General features: G+C 48.0%; 1 protein-coding gene and 1 pseudogene across 7 annotated transcripts in view; both read right to left on the bottom strand.

The window, feature by feature from the left end:
* LOC102890329 overlaps positions 1-448 on the bottom strand; it is a 977-nt pseudogene extending 529 nt beyond the window's left edge.
* The window catches only part of KIAA0556 (KIAA0556 ortholog), a 177,565-nt gene that overhangs the window by 63,394 nt on the left and 95,994 nt on the right, over positions 1-18,177 (bottom strand). For all 7 annotated transcript variants that reach the window (XM_025048349.1, XM_006914049.3, XM_025048350.1 and 4 more), the window contains 4 exons: positions 4,634-4,806; positions 3,588-3,653; positions 2,118-2,227; positions 492-594 (listed from right to left, as the gene is read on the bottom strand). In XM_025048349.1, coding sequence (XP_024904117.1) covers positions 492-594; positions 2,118-2,227; positions 3,588-3,653; positions 4,634-4,806 — 452 coding nt within the window. The remainder of the gene's footprint in view (positions 1-491; positions 595-2,117; positions 2,228-3,587; positions 3,654-4,633; positions 4,807-18,177) is intronic.

Genomic DNA, 18,177 nt, shown 5'->3' with positions numbered 1-18,177 from the left:
AAGAGTTTGGGGGGACTTCTCTTTCCTTGAGTTCACTGAGATCTTTCTTTTCTTGCTTTTTAGGTTTTAATCTACCCTTTTCTTTCGGCCTCTGACCTCTGAGACTAAGCATTCGCTTCATGGTCCCACACTTCCGTGTTTTCTTTCGCTACCCCACATTCTGTTCACACCACACTGTTTTTTCTGGAATCCTAACTAGCATGTCTTGATTACCAATGATATTGGGACATTTTCTTTTGGGCTGACATGCTATTTATATTTCCTCTTATGTGGACAGGCTTCTCTCCACTGAAACCTTTTTCCCCATCACAGGTATGTCTCTGTGCTGGGGAGGAGAGAAGGTGGAGGCTCAGCAGAAAGAAGCTAAGTTTACCACCATCAGAGCAATCCCCACTGAAATAGAAATGATTGTACCAAGGGGCCCTCCCAGCCTCAGCTTTCAGGTGAGAAACCGAAAGCATCTGGACATCCCCATAGGTAGAGGTTCTCACCTCTGCATGCGGCAATTGCTCCTCAGTGGGTGAAGCCACCTGGCTGAGATGGGCAGAGTCACTTTCGATGGCCTGGAGGACTTTCAGAAGCTTCTGCTGTTGTCTGAAATGTGACTTTGTTTTAGCAAACAGATAGAAACAAATGCTACAGGACAGAAAACATTCCCCTGGAGGACACCATACTTAGTTTTCTACCTCAGAGAGATGTGACAATTTGAGGAGAAAGTACAGTTGACCCTTGAACAGCGTGAGGGTTAGAGGCGCAGCCCCTGCACAGTTGAAAATCTGCATCTAACTTCTGACTCCCCCAAAATGTAACTACAGTCCCTCGGAAGCCATGGGGGATTGGTTCCAGGAACCCCTGAAGATTGTGGATGCTTAAGTCCCTTATAAAAAACAGTGTAAAACAATGCATACAGTTGAACCTCTGCATCTGTGGATTCCCAGCCCTTGTTCAAAGATACTGTTGGTTGGCTGAATCTGTGCATGCAGAATCCAGGGACGTGGAGGGCCAACTGTATATTTATTGAAAAAAATCTGCATATAAGCGGACCCATGCAGTTCAAACCCATGTTCTTCAAGGGTCACCACGCATACAGGTCAAAGGCACACACAGGATGTTTTTCTCCCTTTATAAATAACTGTAAACTTAGTAATGAAATCAGAGCCAAGTAAAAGTAATGGCTTGGGGCAGGATGGCCAGCTGACCTCCTTAAGCTGACTGATAACTTGTAACAGTCCAGAAGAGGAGTCAGAGGAAGTATGGCCTGCAGGACAAAAGCAGCCTGAAGCCTGTTTTTTCATGGCCTGCAAGCTAAGAATGGTTTTCACATTTTTAAAGGGTTGTTAAAACAAACTAAATGTGAAAAGCCTAAAGTATTTGCTATCTGGCTCTTTAATGAAAAATTTTGCTGACCCCTGGTCCAGAGACTGCTCTGAATCTCTTTTGTTCTGAGGACAAGGACATTCCAAACCCAGCAGAGCGTCATTTGCAAATGCACCCACCTGAGCTGTTTAAGGCTGTCTCCCCCTCTAGCCCCTCGGCGGGGCACGTGACTTTGCACAGTCCCCAGTGCGCACAGCCCCACACGGTGGCCCGGGGAGAATGGCTGTGTGCCAGTGCATGCTAGTAAGTACAGGCTCAACCTGACAGAGCTTTCTGAAGATCGATTTTGCCTGAAGACTAGAGGAAAGTCTTTATTTTGATAATAAAACTTGACAGTTCCAATAACTGATACTGAGTATTAATGGAAGAGAATACTGCATTTGCAGAAATTTTAACAGAGAGAAAAAAAAAAAAGAAGGTTCAAAGGACACTGCTTTGGGCCAAGGCTATCTGGGAACAAGTTTACCACCGTCTGCAACTTTTGAGAAGGTTGGAGATTTACACAGGTTGGACTGAACTGAACAAGCAAAGAGACATTTGCCTGAGAGAAATCAAGTCGATTTTGAGCTTTAGGGCTAGAGGTGGGATGAGGGAGGATACAGTCTAAAGGGGCAGTTTTAGATGGGATGGAGTAACATAGGAAAAGCAAAGAAAAACCTCAGTTAATAGATCCTCACGGCTGCATTGTCTGCATTGTCAGGGATTTCTTGTTTTTGTTTTGAAGTCGTCTTGATAAGTACCTGCTCCCCAAAAGGCCAATTCTGTCAATGGCTTCACTGACGGCTCTGGCTCCCCCTGCTGCCCTGGATGGCTCTGGCGGCAGGCTGGTCACCACGGTGATGGGAAGCAGCTACCGATGGAAAAGGAAAAGCATATGAAACAGATGTCTGAGGAAACACTCCTGTTCCAAGACACAGCAGAGCCATGGTCAAAGGAACACACTTTGTAGGCTGTCAGTCCCGTTGTGAGAAGCGTTCCTGTTTGCATGAGTGACAGTGTCTGCCTGGGGCTGATGAGCTCAAGAATCCCTTCATGCGAACTTTGCAACAAGACAGGATCTCAGTTTCTTATGATCTGGGAGGTCCCAGGAAATAATCTGCTTCCATGAGCTATTGAAAAATTTCTCTCATCAACACCTTTCCCCATCTCAATTCAATCCTTGTTCTGTTTGCTACAAAGTAACAGGACTCCATGGAGAATTCCAATAATGACGTTAGGTCTTTTTGCCTTCCCCCTTTTTTCATATATCGTCTAAACTAGAAATGCACCCTGTTCTCTATCTGCAAATGATTCGAGTTCTTGGAAGCTCTGCGGGTCACAGGTCAGGTCATCCAGAAACCCTGGAGCACGGGGTGGGTAGCGTTACATCGGACCCATTGGAAATACCCACGGGCGACGGTTAAAGGTGACCAGGAAATAATAAAACGGGCAGGAGGAATACGAAAAGAAAACCACTACAATGCTCAGGGGTACTGCCCTGTCCACCACACAATCCCAGCTGAGTGCCCCCTCCTCTCCTACCCTGTCTTCTTCCTGCTCCTGGATTGAGCCGTCTCATTCCCACTTCAAAGCGTTCCCCCTGTTCTACCTGGAATGCTGTTTCCTGCTGCTGGCTGGCTCCTTAACAGACAGGGTTCAGTTCAAATGGAATGTCCTGCAAGGGGCTTCTTCAGACCTCCTGGTCAGAGGTAGCCACCATCCCACACCCAGTCAGCTTTTCTTGTCATCTCTCTGAAGTCACCTGTTTATTTATGGCTTTATTTGCTTGTTGCCTGCAGGCTCCATGAGGCCAGAGGCTAATGTGATCTGTATTCTGAGCACACAGCACAGACCTGTGCATAACCTAACCAGGACTTTCCTGGGCATTTTCTTAATTCACGTCCCTATTTGCTGGGGCTGTCTTTGCTAAGATAGGCCTAATTGACCTAGATAGATATAGCTATAATTTATTTATTCAGAATATTAAGATCTGTTTTTTTGTGTTGTCTTAGATACATAACAAGGAACTAGAGTCAGCAGGCCTGGCTGGCTTCAACTCGTCACCTTGGACAAGCCGCTCCAGCCAGGTAGCCCCGTCTGTGAACTGGGAGAACAGCATCGTGCTCAGGGAGCACAATGGGGACCTGCCGGGACTACGTGAGGAAAGCTCCCTAGAGACCATCAGGTGCCGTGACAAGGGGCTCTGGTGTTGCTCTCAGGCCTTCACTGACCTCAGGGCTCTCGTCCTTCTCCTGCAGCAGACTGGTCCACGATTTTGCTGGTGGTCCCTCAGTGTCCTGGAATGATGTCATCACACGATGTGAGAGCAGAACAAAACCATCCAGGGCATACACGTCACTGACAGACTGGCACAGAGGCGCAGGGACTGTCTCAAAGCCCATAGCCACAAATGTCATGGCAAAGCCGAGCTCCCAGAAAAGACAGACAACACGTGTTCCTCAAAGCATATCCCAAAGAGGAGGCCACTGTAGAGCCTGGGGAGCGACTGGTGGTGTGGATGGGGTGCTAGGCTTTCAGGCAGGCAGACCTCAGCCACTTACAAAGACATGACCTGAGTAAGCCACCTTGCTTCTCTGGGCGCCATCAGGCACATCTATAAAATGGGGCGATGAAACAAGCCCTGCCTGTTTCAGGGTTACTGTGAGCATCAAGTGAGATGAGCTAAGGTAGAGGGTTTCAGCAGGTGAGTCAGGGAACATGCTTCTGAGAAAGGATGAGTACACCAAGGTATGTCCAAGGCCTCCAGCTCCTCAATGGGCCCTGCTCCACCCTACCATTCCTGTTTGCTGCTCAAAGCCCAAGGCGGCGGACACAAAGTCTAACACCTGTAGGGTCCAGGAGGTTTCCCGAACAGGTGAAGCAGGCCAGGGCAGGGCCACAAGGAGTGGTGAGGATGCAGAGGCCTGCCAGGTTCATGCTCTGGGGGAAGATCCTTCCAGAGAAGCCAGAGTTTGTCGCTGACTCCATTCTTTCTCTGACCCACAGTTCGTAACTCCAGTCTAAGGTATCAGGGTTTGCAGAGAAATCAGCAAGGCTTGGAGGCATACTAGCATCCAACCTGGGCTTTCTGCATAAACAAAAAATGGGAAGAAGGTGGAGGAAATGGGAACTTTGGCAGGTCAGTGAGCGACTATGCATCAACCGTGAGGTCAGGGATGCCTACGATGTCCCTCTCTCCTCACCATGGGCTCCCTTACCACCTGGTCTCCGAGTAGCCAAGTCCTCCTCTATCCCTTCCTGCTGCCCATGACCATACCTGCAGTGGGCTGGCGCAGGGCTCGGCCTTTCTGTTCAGAATTGCCCTCTGCAGGGCTTCATTCTCCACCTGGATGGCCTTGAGCACAGCTGAGGCATCTTCCTCTCGGTCCTCAGCCTCCAGCACTGGTTTTCGGGTTGCTGATAGGGGCCTCTCTCGACGGCTTCCAGGTCCTGGGGACAGAAAACAGGAGGTCCTCCTTTAGACTGAATTCTTGGGGTGCGGCTCAAAAACTATTAGACCCAAGTTGAGGAACAATCTATAAAACAACTGGCTTGTACTCTCCCAAAATGTCAAGATCATGAAAGGCAAAGAAAGCCTAGAGAGCGGGTCCAGATTAGAGCGGTTCCAGATTAGAGGAGACTGGCAGACATGGCAACTAAATGCAGTGGCGATCGTGGGACAGGATCCGGGGTGGGAAGACATTGCTGTAAAGAACACTGTTGTAGCAAGTGGTAAAATCTGAACGTAGTCTGTAGCTTAGATGACAGTATTGTATTAATGCTAAATATCCTGAATTTCACAACTTAAGTGCACTTGGTAATGTGAAATGAATGCCCATGTTCTGAGGAAATACGGTCGGCCCTCCACATCCGCGGGTCCCACATCCGCGGGTCCCACATCCGCGGGGTCAGACGAGTGCTACACGGTCAGGCCTACAGTAGCTGCATCTGTACTGAACATGCACAGACTTTTGTTTCTTGTCATTATTCCCGAAACGATATAGAATGACAACTCTTTACATAGCATTTACGTTGTATTAGGCATTCTAAGTAATCTAGAGGTGATTTAAAGTATACAGGAGGAGGCACATAGGTTAGATGCAAATATTATGCCATTTTACATAAGGGACCTGAGCATCCTTGGATTTTGGTACCCACGGGGGGTCCTGGGACCAATCCCCTGTGGACATAGAGGGGCGACTATACATACTACAGTGTTCAGGAGTAAAAGGGAATGATGTCTGCAACTTAATCCCAAATGATTTAAAAAATGCACACGCATAGCAAGTATAAAGCAACCGAGGCAAAATGCTAACAACTGGTGAACCTCGGTGAAGGGTTCATGAGTGTCATTTGTACTATCCTTGTAACTTTCCTTTAAGTGTGAAATTGTATCAAAAAGTTATTAAAAATTAACCCTCTAATGAAGTACCTATAAATAATAATATAGAATATCATGGAGAATGATGGTTATTTTGAATATTTTTGCTTACTTTGTTTTTGTATGAAGAACAAGAACAACAAAGAAATTACTCCTCGATTTAAGAAAAAAAATATATTGCAAAACTGTAGTCAATTCTGGAAGTTCCAAGAGTGAAAAATTTGTTTTATAAAGAATAAAGCGATATGCAAAAAGCATCCAATAAGACTGGTTGAATAAAATAATGATGGTATATCCACCCAATGGAGTACTAGGTAGCTGTAAAAAAAAAAAAAAAAAAAAAGCATACTAAAGTATCTACAGATTACATGATATGATGGCTTGAATTTGCCTCATAATCATTAGGGGAGTGCGCGGGAGTGTAGAGAAAATGAAACTGGCCATCAATGAACTATCGCCAATGCCAGTAAATGGACACATGGGACTCACTATAATGCCCTCTCTATTACTTATGTCTGGATTCTTTCTGTCAAAAAGAAAAAAATCTCCACTTAAAGAACTGCTCAACACTGGGATGTTGAAAGAGGCTTTTACCTACTAAATTTCATACCCTCGGCAAATATTTATTGAGTGTCACTGTGCCAGGCTCTGTTCTTGGCGCTGGGGACACAGCAGTGACCAGAAAGATCAAAGCCCCCACCCTTGGGCAGAGAGACAACAGCCAGCGAAATAATAAATAGTATAAGGTATATGGAAAAACAAGTCTAGCGGAGCAGGGTAAGGGAGATGGGGAGTGCTGGGAGGCAGGGCAGGTGTCCTGAAGCATCCAGGAAGTGTGGACCAGGCACCAGGGCGAAGTGAGAGGTTTGTCCCTGGAGCAGCAAGGTACCTCCGGCTGGAGCAAGGGGAGCAAAGGCAATGGGTTGAGAGGAAGCCTGAGAGAGGGTGGAGAGGGTTAGGTCACAAAGGGCCTGGGGGACATCGTAGGTCCATTACTCTGAGTGAAATGGGGAGCCACTGAAGGGTTTACAGCAGGGGACAGCTTGATCTGACTTAGGTGCTGAGTGAAGAACAGACCGAAGGGAGGTGAGGGCGAAGGCAGAGAGACCAGTTAGGGACCAGGGCGGTTGTGCAGTGGGAGGCACGGCGGCGGTGGAGGAGGGAGAGACTGCGGTAGGATTCCGCGTATACAGTGAAGACAGAGCCAGCAGGATTTCCTGACAGTAGACATGGCTGGGAGAGAGAGAGAAGAGCCAAAGATGACTCCAGTTTGGGCCTGAGGAAGTGGGCAGTGAGCTGCCTTCAGCTGAGCTGGGGAGGGCTGTGGGGGGAGGGGGGCAGGTTTAGAAGCAAAGGGGCTCAGGTTTGGACAGGCTGGGTCCCAGATGTGATGCTGGCATCAGAGTGCACATACACACGAGTCTGGCCTTTAGGAGGGAGCTCAGGGGTGGAGATGAGAATTCAACATAGGCAACTGGATTGTATCATTTAATGATAAAATCAAAGATTGTGACATTAATGTTGACCTCTAACAAACTAGGAATTTACAGGTCTGACCTCTTGGAGGCCGTGTGTGTGTGTGTGTGTGTGTGTGTGTGTGTGTGCGCGCGCGCGCGCGGGGGCTGGTATGAGGCTTGTTGAAAAACAGTATCCTTCCATCCTCATGACTTCAGTAAACCACCAGCACTGATTATTAGAGATTCCTGTTGGAGCACTTGACCCTCCTGCTATGTTCTGTTAGAATGTTGTGTCTGAATAGAGTTCAAGTAGCAACCTCGAGAACTGAATTGGCAGGAGGGGGACGGAAACTCACAGCAGCTCCCCTGGACTGGCTTCCAGTACGGCCAGGCACTGGGTGATGGGGACTATGGGATTTCATGGAAGAGCTAAGTTGAAATGAAGGGATACCAATTTCTACTAGGCACCCAGGAGAGGGACTGTGCATGCAAATGCTCAGGGACCAGGGGCAGATACTCTGACTGAGACTGAACATGAGGGCTGAGCCACAGTGAATAAGGAGCCGACGCCCAGCTCCAGCCAGTGCCTGCCATACAGGGCTATGCTTCTAGTGTTGCCAAGCTTTTTTTCCAAGCTTGGATAAGAAATTTATATGAAATCCCCTGAGTTTTATTTGTTCATAACATATTCCAGTTTTTAAGAAACATGAAGGCTAATAGAGCCCAAGGACTGGTTTAATACAGTCCGGCTGCTTCCCCAGGAGGGTCAAGGGTACCCAAAGGAACCCTCCCACGCCTATGGATGGCTGGCCTGGGCAATGGGTAATTTTCTGACTTTGATGGACTCTCGTCATTGCCCCAGTGCTCCTCCTGGGGACAGAAAAGTAATAAGCTGCTGGCAAAGTGACCCGAGGATTCTGCTCACCGCAGTCAAGGCTGCTTTAGCTTTCCTTGTTTGCCCTTCTTATCAGCGGCTCGGCCTGCTCTGCAGCTGGAGGGAGGAGAAGGTAACGCAAACACCACACCGGGCAGAGAAGGTGCGAGCTGGAAAGAGCTCAGGTTTAACAAGCCCATGGAGGTGGGAACCTTTATTGTGATTGAAATGTGGCGGGTAAAAGGGTGCTGAGGGTCAGCCTGGGATCTTCCTCACTTACTGCAAAAAGGGATCAGGTCCCTGAAGGGGCTGGGAAGACAGGATAAAGGAGTGAAAGGAAGCTAAAGGCTGTGGTCTTGCAATGTACTGGAGCTAGAACTAAAAAATCCTGAAGTGCCAACATATGCTCATCCCAAGGGGAGCTGCAAGCAGAATGGTTCCTGGGAGGGCAAAGGCATTAATGGCAAAGGCTCTCACCCCTCGCCACGCTGTGCAATGAGACACTGCTCTGGGCTCAGGGGTACACAGGTAGGTACAACAGGCACGCCCCTGTCCTCACACACCCCACAGTCATGACGCAGACAGACATGGAACAGGCAGGCGCACACAGGACATACCAGCAGGTGGTGATGAGTGCTGGGAAGAAAAACAACGCAGGGCAAAGGCTGGAGATGCCAGGAGGGGAAGGACACCATTTGAGACACTTGGTCAGGGAAGGTGACATCTGAGCAAAGACCTCAAGGCCTTGAGCCTTGAGCACACCCATATGGGAGGGCTGTTTCAGGCCAAGGGAACAGCAGGTGCCAAGGCCCTGAGGTAGGCTGAGCTTGGCACACTGAGGAGTGGCAAGTGGGGCTGGAATGAGGAAGCGAGGCAAAGTGTGGTGGGGAGCGAGGGTGGAGAGGTCTCAGGCTTGGCTCTTGTGGGGCGCCAAGGCCAGGTAAGCCTACGGGCCTCATGCTGCTTCAGGAGGCATTATGGCACCTGGCATTATGGTTTTGTCAAATGAATGAATGGAAAATGATTTTAACCCCAAACCTTGTCAACCTCTGTACTTGTGCATATCATTAAAGGATACTGTTTCCTCCATCACTTGACCCTTTTGGGTCCTATAGATGATTCTATGAACAAGGGACTAAGTGCACACAGTTAGTCATGCACACAGTTAAACACGCGCAGCACACCAACACTGGCGGGCACACCCGGCATCGGTGGAAAGCTCGGGCAGTGCCTGAATTCACCAGCTCCTTCTCTATTTCTCACACAGAGCATTTTTAAAGTCAGTTTAAAAAGAGCTGTGTGATGACCCTGGCCTTTTTACTGCCCCCACATGCCTCACTGGCCTGGGGTTGGGGTAGACCAGCGTGCCTGAGATAACTATTTGTCCTTGGCCACCACAACCCTACACTCGCCTCTTCTTGGAAAAGGACACTGAAAAAGGCGTTTTCTTTTAGCGAGGTCCAGTTTTGTCTGCACAAACCCTTCTGCCCCAAGCATCTTTCATTTGGGAGGGAATGCCCTTCGGGCACTGCCTGTGCCCTTAAAGTCATATTATGCTAAGAAGATGCTTTTAAAAATTAAATCAGTGAAGGTCAACTCCGCAGCTCCACCACCCATGCTCTCCCCACCCGTGGCTTCCCAGAAGTATCTGCACATGGTGCTTGTGTCCTCCTGAAGCACATTTCTGCTAAGTGGCTTGTGGTTACTGTGCAATCCTCACAACACATGAGGTGATCACCTTTTAACTCATCTTGAAGCTCTCATTGCTCACTCGGGTGAGCCATTTCTGCACTGGCCTGCATACCACATGAGGGTGGATTTATTCTCATCATAGATCTGGAGAGTGTGGATTTATTCACACAATAAATTTGTGCCACCAGCAAAAGCCAAATCGCACATTTTAATTTATCCTAAATGGCTCTTTTCTGGTTGAAAACCATCCTTCTTCTATTAATGTCACTTTCTCTTCGCTTCACTGAGACTTGGCTTCATCTCTCTTGCAAAAAAACAAAGCGTATCATTCAGGAGATTTACCACGAATGTAACACATGTCACCAAGAAGACATGGGGATGAGGGGCTGTTGGTCAGCTACCAGCCAGGTGACTGGTTCCCAGGCATCAGCTGTGACCAGAAAAGCTCAGATTCAGGGTCTCAGCCAAATTACCCCTTACCACATGCAAGGGCCTTTGAGGTCACCTGGGAAGCCACTGAAATGGCAAATATTAAATCCAGGAAGAGGGGTCTCGCATAAGAGATCAGTAGCCAGCAGCCCACAGGCCAAAACAAGCCTGCAGATGTGCGTTGTGTGACTTTCATGGTTTCTTTTCAAAACTGGAAATACATGCAAAGCTTTTTTTAGAAAAGAATAAAACTGGGTGGGATTCTTGGCATCTCTTGAAAAAACATACACCCCTTGACCGGCATTCCCGTGACAATCATAAGCTGGAGCTGGGTAGCGGTGCCCCCTTTAGATGGGCATAAGTGCTCAGTTTCCACAGTGTACCTCCCCAGTTCCTGTTGTCAGGTGCCTGTCAGCCTGGAAACTGTATATGATTCTGTGTGGCAAAAGGTCCAGCGAAATGCTGACTTAGCCCTGTTTTGTCTTTAGATGCCCACACTCGCCCCTAAAATCCACTTGGGAGGCAGGAAGGAGGCTGCGCCGTAGGACAATGTGCTACCTGAGTACCGAGTACCTGAGTACTCCAAAGCCTCCACGCATTTCAAGATGGCTCGGCCACATCGGGCCACATGCTGTCCATGGCATAGAAGATGTGACAAATGGCCATACATTCCTCCCACCCCTGGATGTATGCCGCTTCGCACTGTGATGATGCAGCACCTCCCATCCGGAGATGGAGTCTATTTCTCTAGCTGGGCTTAGCCCAGTGACTTCCTTTGGCCAACAGGCCACTGGCAATCATGACAAAGCAGGGTCTTAAAAACGCACTTACACATTGGGGCGTGTCCTCTCTTGCTGCCTGGAGACCACCACATGCTGGATAATGAGACCATGTGGAACTGAGACGAGTTGTCCCAGCTTAGGTCCTCGGGCCAGCTGGGCTGCCAGACATGGGAGTGAGGCCACCTGAGACCATACAACCCAGCCACCCACCAGCTCACTTCAGCACCACTCAGCCCACCTGCAGACTCCCGAGCAATAATAAAAGGGTTGTTGTTTTAAGCTACATTTTGGGGTAGATTGTTAGGCAGCAATAAATAGCTGATACACATAGCTTGTCAAGGCCTGTGTTCTTCTCATATCTAAAGCTTCTTTTGGGGCCTCTCCACAGCAGGTTCTGTCTGTGACTCTTAATATTCACCCTCTGCTGCTGTCTCTTCTTCAGCCTAGGAATGCACATGATTTTCAGGGAAGGCAGTCAAGGATCCCTGCAACCACCCTGACTAAATAACTTCTACACTTTCCTCTCGTATCTTACAGTCTTTTGCTCCATACTCTGCCTCAGAAGAATCTGTAGCGAAATGTCATGTGTGGTTAATTTTTATATGAAATGAATAGCAGTTGCTTTTGTCTTTCCAGCAACAGTGACCTTCACAGGACACAAGTTTTCCTTCAGGGAACCACCGCTTCCCTATTCTTCTCAGGCTGTATGATTTGGATGGATCTGACCCCACTGCTGGTCCAGCCCGGCCAACGAGAGAACTGCCCCTCTGGTTACAGAGACTGGAGACTGGAGATCTGCTCATGGACAGCTGGTTTTGGACTCTGCTGGAACTATTAGGAAAGGAGCAGTCTCTTTCCCCTGGGGTTGCTAAGCATTGGGTAAAAGAGCGAGCCTAGAGCCACTGGGGACCCTCTCCAAGACATGCCTGAGAGGGTCCCCTAAAGTATGGTCCCTGGTCCGGTAACATCAGTATCACCTGGGAACTTGTTAGGAATTAAAATACTTAGGCTCTACCCTAGATGCACTGAATTAGAAACTGGGGCTGGGGCCCAACAATCTGTGTTTTAATTTGCTTTGCAAATAATTTTGATGCACATCCAAATTTGAGACCCATTGGACTAGAGGAAAGTAGAACTGAGTGATAAAGCAGCAGCTTCCTGGTGATAACATCTGAGCACCTGGATCCCACCATGTCTGAGGTCAAATCTACAGTCCTGGACTTTCTGGGTCTGTGAGCAATACATTTTCCTTTACTGCTTCAGCCAGTTGCGATTTCTGTCACTTGCTACTAATAATGAACACAAATATGTTATGAGACTCTAGACCTTGGCAGAATGGTCTTTCTGCTGCAGGTTTTCCTGACAGATATGCTAAGTGCAGGCCTGTCAGGGTCTTCTAACTCACTCGCGTTGAGGGGTGTTACTTTATTTCTAGGGTTGACAGTTTGTCTGGGAAAAGTCGTTCGGATATATCACTTCCCTAGAGTACTATGAAAACCTGGACAGTAAACTTTCCACATTGAAGACATTTGATGTTCTTGCATCCTCGAGAAGACAACAGGTCTCTAGAAGTTTCTCAGAAGGCTAATGGATAGAGACCGGAGAAATAGCACATGAGGCCCTTTCATTAGAACCAGGGACAATCAGCGATAGAGAGGAATTAAGCTCTCACGGAGTTGCATTACATGCACATTTAATTGATACAAATTCAGTTTTGTGATTCCAGCCAAAGAAAAAGGAGAGAAACAACAGGCAATAGGTTACACTTCTGGTCATGGCAGACGAGCTAATCCGGACCAACCCTTGCTTGGAGCATAACTAGAAAAGCTGGACCAAATATTATAAAATCTGTCTGGAAAAAGAAATGTTTGAAGGCATGGAGGGCAAACACGGCTGTGAAAGATTACAGGGCCAAGAGCAGGCAGGAGAAGGAAACCCAGAGAGGTGAGCCCAGCACCTGGCAGGTGTTTCCCTTAAGGAGCTGCTGATTCTGATAAGAGTTGCTGCAAGGCTGGGAAGCTGAGAAGAGCTGGGAACAAACTTGGAACTATAGTCTGAGAGTCAGGGTGATCTAGAAAGAGCCAGGAGCGAAGGGCACAGAAAGATTAACAATGTGTGCAAATTCAAATACTACTGACTGTGTAAAATAGTGATGACAATGATGCCATCTAGTGAAGTTTAAAATCTAGAGGGAATTAAAATACACGGCAATAGCATTTAAGTTGGGAGGAAAGTAAATGGAGTTTCAGAGTTGTCAGGTCCTTTTCATTGAATGAGAAGTGGCAAATTTGCTAATTTAAAGTAGACTCTAATAGATCGAGAATGTATGTTACAATCTCTGGTAATGACTAAAAGAATGTATAACTAACAGGCTAAGAGAAAATAAAAAAGACTAATAATATAATCAATTCAAAAGAGGGCAAGAAAGGAGAGAAAGAGGGACATAAAATAGGCAGAACGAATACAAAGCAAATAATAAGAGTAGATTAAAACTCAAATACATCAGCAATTACATTAAATGTAAACGGATTAAATGTGTCCATTAAAACACATAGATTGTTAGAGGATAAAAATAAGTAATAATTATACGCTGCTTACAAGAGAAAGTTTGAAAGTGAAAGAATGGAAGATATACCATTTAAACACTAACCAAAAGAAAGCTGGTAGACTTTAAGGCAAAATGCATTGTTGGAGTGAAAAAGAGATAACACGTGGTGATAAAAGGTTCGAATCACTGGGAAGATACAAAAAGGCTGATTTTTAGATGTCTCCCTTCCCCCAAATACAGGCCCCCACAATCTTAAGCACGTAAAGCACGTAAGCAGTTCAGATTTTGCCTAGAATTGAGTGAGCTGGTTCGATTCTACTGTCCTCTCAGGAAGTCTCGGGTTCCTTAGGCCTGTGGAGGTGTGAACATCCAGGGCCCTCTGATAAAGCCAGAGTTTAAACATACCCATTTCCCTGCAACCCAGACCATAAACAAAGCCAGCCGCTTCACCTGGGGCTAGTCCAAGAAGCTGTGATTGTTCCCACCCTGGAGGAGACTCTCTAGCGCTTACTGAGAGGTGACGTGCCTGCATGGCGCTGTCTATACAGAGCCATGTGTGCTGCACATAATCATCGGTTTGAGGGATTTCCAAGAATAGCTTTGGCCACCCCGCACTTTTTGTGACAATCCAATCCTCATTTTACAGGTGGCTTTGCTGTAATCCCTTCTCAGTGTGAGGGTGGTGACCATGCCAGGGCTTTCAACTTTCAGCTCTTCAAATTGGCTTATGTGGGAGGCAGACTCATTCAAAATGAAGACTCCACTACATCAAACAGTGTCTTCTTTAAGGAAACCGTTGGACAAACTGCTCTCAGAACCAAGTTCCAGGGATAGCTGGCAATCCAGTGACATGCATTTTTATGTGAATGCATGCTTCGTTGCCATGGTGGCCAGGAAGCTCAGAGTCACAACTGTGACTCCCTCAGGCATTCATTTGTTCATCGTATTTTTCTTCCTCTTGTTTTTTCTTCATACTCATTTCTTCACATATTTGTTAGTCTTGTCCTATATACTATCTGTAATTTGTTAGAACATGTCAGAACTTTTTGGAGAAAGGCAGATTTTAATTAATTAAGCTCGACTCAAAATGCTGTACATAAAGGTATGTTTTAAGGGTCGACTTGTGTCCTCCCCAAAAGATGTTGAAGTCCTAACCCCTGGTACATGTGACCTTATTTGGAATTAAGGTCTTTGCAGATGATCGAGTCAAGATGAGGTCACTAGGGTGGGCCTTAATCCGATGATTGTGTCCTTATAAAAAGGAGAAACTTGGACACAGAGACAGATGTGCATGCAGGCGAGTGCCATGTGAAGGCTGGGATTACGCTGCCACAAGTCAAGGGACTACCAGAAGCTAGGAGAGGGGCCTTTAACTGATTCTTCCCGAGTACCTTCAGAAGGCACGTGGCCCTACAGACACCCTGACTTCCAGCCTCCAGGACTGTGAGACGATGAAATTCTGTTTAAGCCAATTAGATTGTGGTCCTTCGTTACAGCAGCACTAGGAAACTAATACAGTATTTAAAATGATTTCAGCTGATACATGATTTAACTTTAAAAATATTATTATATATTTATATTAATGAGCATTAGAAAAAATATAACAAATGACTCAAACCTGTGATTTTTAGGCATGTTATTACTTAGGATTAGGCTGATGTGGGTAAGTAGTAAGCAAATGACATTTTAGTTGGCACATGAGGAGCCATGCAGTGGAGTGGTTAAGACCAGAGACTGCAGTCAGGTTCTTAAATATTAACTTCACCACTTAATGGCTGTGTGACCTTGGACAAATTCCTTAACCTCTCTGTGCCTGGGTTTCCTCTATACAACAGTTGTCGATAATAGCAATGCCTACTGCACGAGATTGTTTGGATAATTAAAGATTACATTTGCGTGTACAAAACACAGACTGGGAGCTAGTTCAGTGCTTGATACGTGCTGGCTCTTTGCTTGATGACTCAGATGTGGAAAGTCTCATGATCGTGGCATGCTCGCGAAGGGAGCCCAGCAGGATGGCGGGCCACCACCATGCTGCTCCCACTCTGCTGGGTGCACCGGAAGGTCTCCTGAACAGTAGCAATCTAGCCTGGATTCCATTTCTTTTTAACAACTTGTTTTGGAGGAACTTTCTGAAAAGCTGTTTTTATTTTTCACGTAGAGTGAACACCAGTACAGACTGGAGTCTTGCCAACTTGAGCGGCAGTCAGTGGAGCCAGTCGAGGCATAAAAGAAATAATGTCACCCACACTCTCCACTTGCTGTTGGAGCTGCAAGTGCTGAGCCAGGCCTACAGCTTGTCCCATGGGGCCGTCTCCTCTCTGTCTGTCTCTCTGTCTGTCTGTCTCTCCCTCCCTCCCTCCCGCTCCCCCTCCTTCCCAGCTCTTCATCTGACAAAACCCGATCTAAAATTCACCAGATTTTTCTGACACCTTACATGTTACATCTTCCTCTTCACCCCTACATACAATATCTCCACTATCTATTTACAAAAATGACACCCTTTTTAACTCTATCAACTGCTGTGACCTTGACATGCCTTTTTCCACACATCACTTCGACAGTGATTCCCTCTCCACCTCTACCTAGGCTCTGGCATTTGCCAAGAAGTCCCCAGGAGGCAGTCTGGTCGTCACTCTGCCCATTGGATGGGTCCTGGCTCCTCGTGGTGGTGGGTGCAGGCAACGCCCCACCTGCAGACACTGCTTGGCTGCAGCTCCGGGCTCACTTCCTGGCGAGGCGGCACACAGGTGGCAGGCCTCAGCCCACCTGCCACGGGCGGGGGGCAGTGGGGCAGGGCCTCAGCACTGCACGGCTTGCCCAGACCCAGACCCCAGCCCCGGTTACCCGAGTCTCCTTTGCTAGTGGCACAGATTTGGAGCCTATCTCAGCCAAGTGACAAGCCAGTGTCCCCTCCAATCACTGCTGAGTCTCGGCTCTCCCACCTCATCATGGCAGGCTCCTCACCACCCAGGGTTCTTGTCCCAGGTTGTTCAGGATAAAATGTCACAACTAGTCACATGCTTACAATGGATTCCTCAGCAAGCCCGGTTACCGTCCGGGATCCAGACACTGGCACCACTCAGAGCCACCACCCCCTCCATCCCACAATGGCCTCTTTTTGGTCACCTCACATCCACTCCAGCTCCCAACAGGCCACACTCCATGTGGCAGACAGAGGGATCGTGTTAAAATGTAAACCAGGTCACAGCAGCCCCATCTGCAAAGCCACAGAGGTCTCTCCAACACCCAGTCCCTCTCCTGGTCTTATTATGTGCTCTGGCCCCTGCCCACCTCTGTGACCTCATCTCAGCCGCCCTCCCCTCACTCGCCATGTCCAGGCTCCAGCCTTCTTTCTTATCCAGCCTTCTTTCTGATTCTTGAGCTGAGCAGCTCTGTCCTATCTTAGCACTTTTGCACAGGCTTCCTCCCTGCAAGGGGCTGGTCCTCGAAATCACCTAGGTCTCAGCTCAAGTCTTCCCTGCTCAGAGAGACGTCCTCTAACCACGTGTCAGTTATCACTCAGTTGCTATCTTGGTAGCAGGTGTCATTACCCACCTTCATGTTTGTTATCTAGCCCTGCCCACTAGAGCAGAAACTCCAAGAGAGCAGGGACAATGTGTTGCTCATTGGATCATCATGGCCTAGAATACAGTTGGCACGTAGTACCCAATACATAGGTTTCCGGTAAGATCAAAGAAGATGACAACCTGCTGCCTGCCTGGGACCCCACGCAGGGTGGGACTGCCCTGAATCGGAGCAGCCCTAACCCACAGCCCCAGGCCTGGGCCCTGCGGCCCAGCCTAAGCACCAGGGCGCATCCCTAGGATGCTCGCTGCTGGCCCCTGACTGCTGCCTCGATTCCCCCAACCCAGGGCTCTGTGCACTGGACTGAAAACCTGTAGCTGTAACATCGCCTGGCTAAGCTTGCCAGGACCTATACACCCAGGCGCCTCCAAAGCTACTTCTGTGGCCAGCGGAACCCAGGGGGAGCAGCCTGGCTGTGAATCCTGACTTCATTGTCCTGTCTGTTACTCTAGGCAAGTAACTTCCATGTTCTCAGCCTTGTTTCCAAAACTGTGAAATGGGAGGAGGAGTAGTATCCACAAGGAAGTTCTGGGAGTTTTCTGCCTGACACCTACACCCTTTGCCTCTGGTGACAGCTCTAGTGTCTCCTTCACAGAAACCCCCTGACCTAAGCCTGGCAATGAGGAGTGGCTCCGAGGCTTTGCTGGCAGTTGCGTGAACAGTCCCAGCTGACCCTGACCAAGCACTTGCTCTGAGCCACGTGATCCTCTAACCAGACGATCTATCCAGCCCTCTAATCCTATAGCAACCCTTGGAGGAGGGTGTTATTCTTATTCCTATTTGGCAGATGGGCTCATGAGGCCCAGAGAGGTTAAGGAACCTGCCCAAGTTCACAGAGCTAGTAGGTGGAAGGGCAGGATTTGTAGCAGGTAGTTAGGCTGTAGAGTCTTCCACACTCGTTTTCTGCCACGGTTGCTGGGCTGTAAGTCCAGAGTTGCTGGTGGCCACCTCACCACTCCTAAGAGCTTATCTGAGAATGAAGGGCATGAGGAATGCTGAGCCAAGAGGTAGAGAGAGGCAGACTGCTGACACTTTAATCACCTGGACCCAGCTGTGCCTAAAGATCACAC

Source organism: Pteropus alecto, unplaced genomic scaffold (assembly GCF_000325575.1).
Source record: "Pteropus alecto unplaced genomic scaffold, ASM32557v1 scaffold44, whole genome shotgun sequence".
Classification (NCBI taxonomy): Eukaryota; Metazoa; Chordata; class Mammalia; order Chiroptera; family Pteropodidae; genus Pteropus; species Pteropus alecto.
This window is presented reverse-complemented; position numbering and strand designations above follow the sequence as displayed.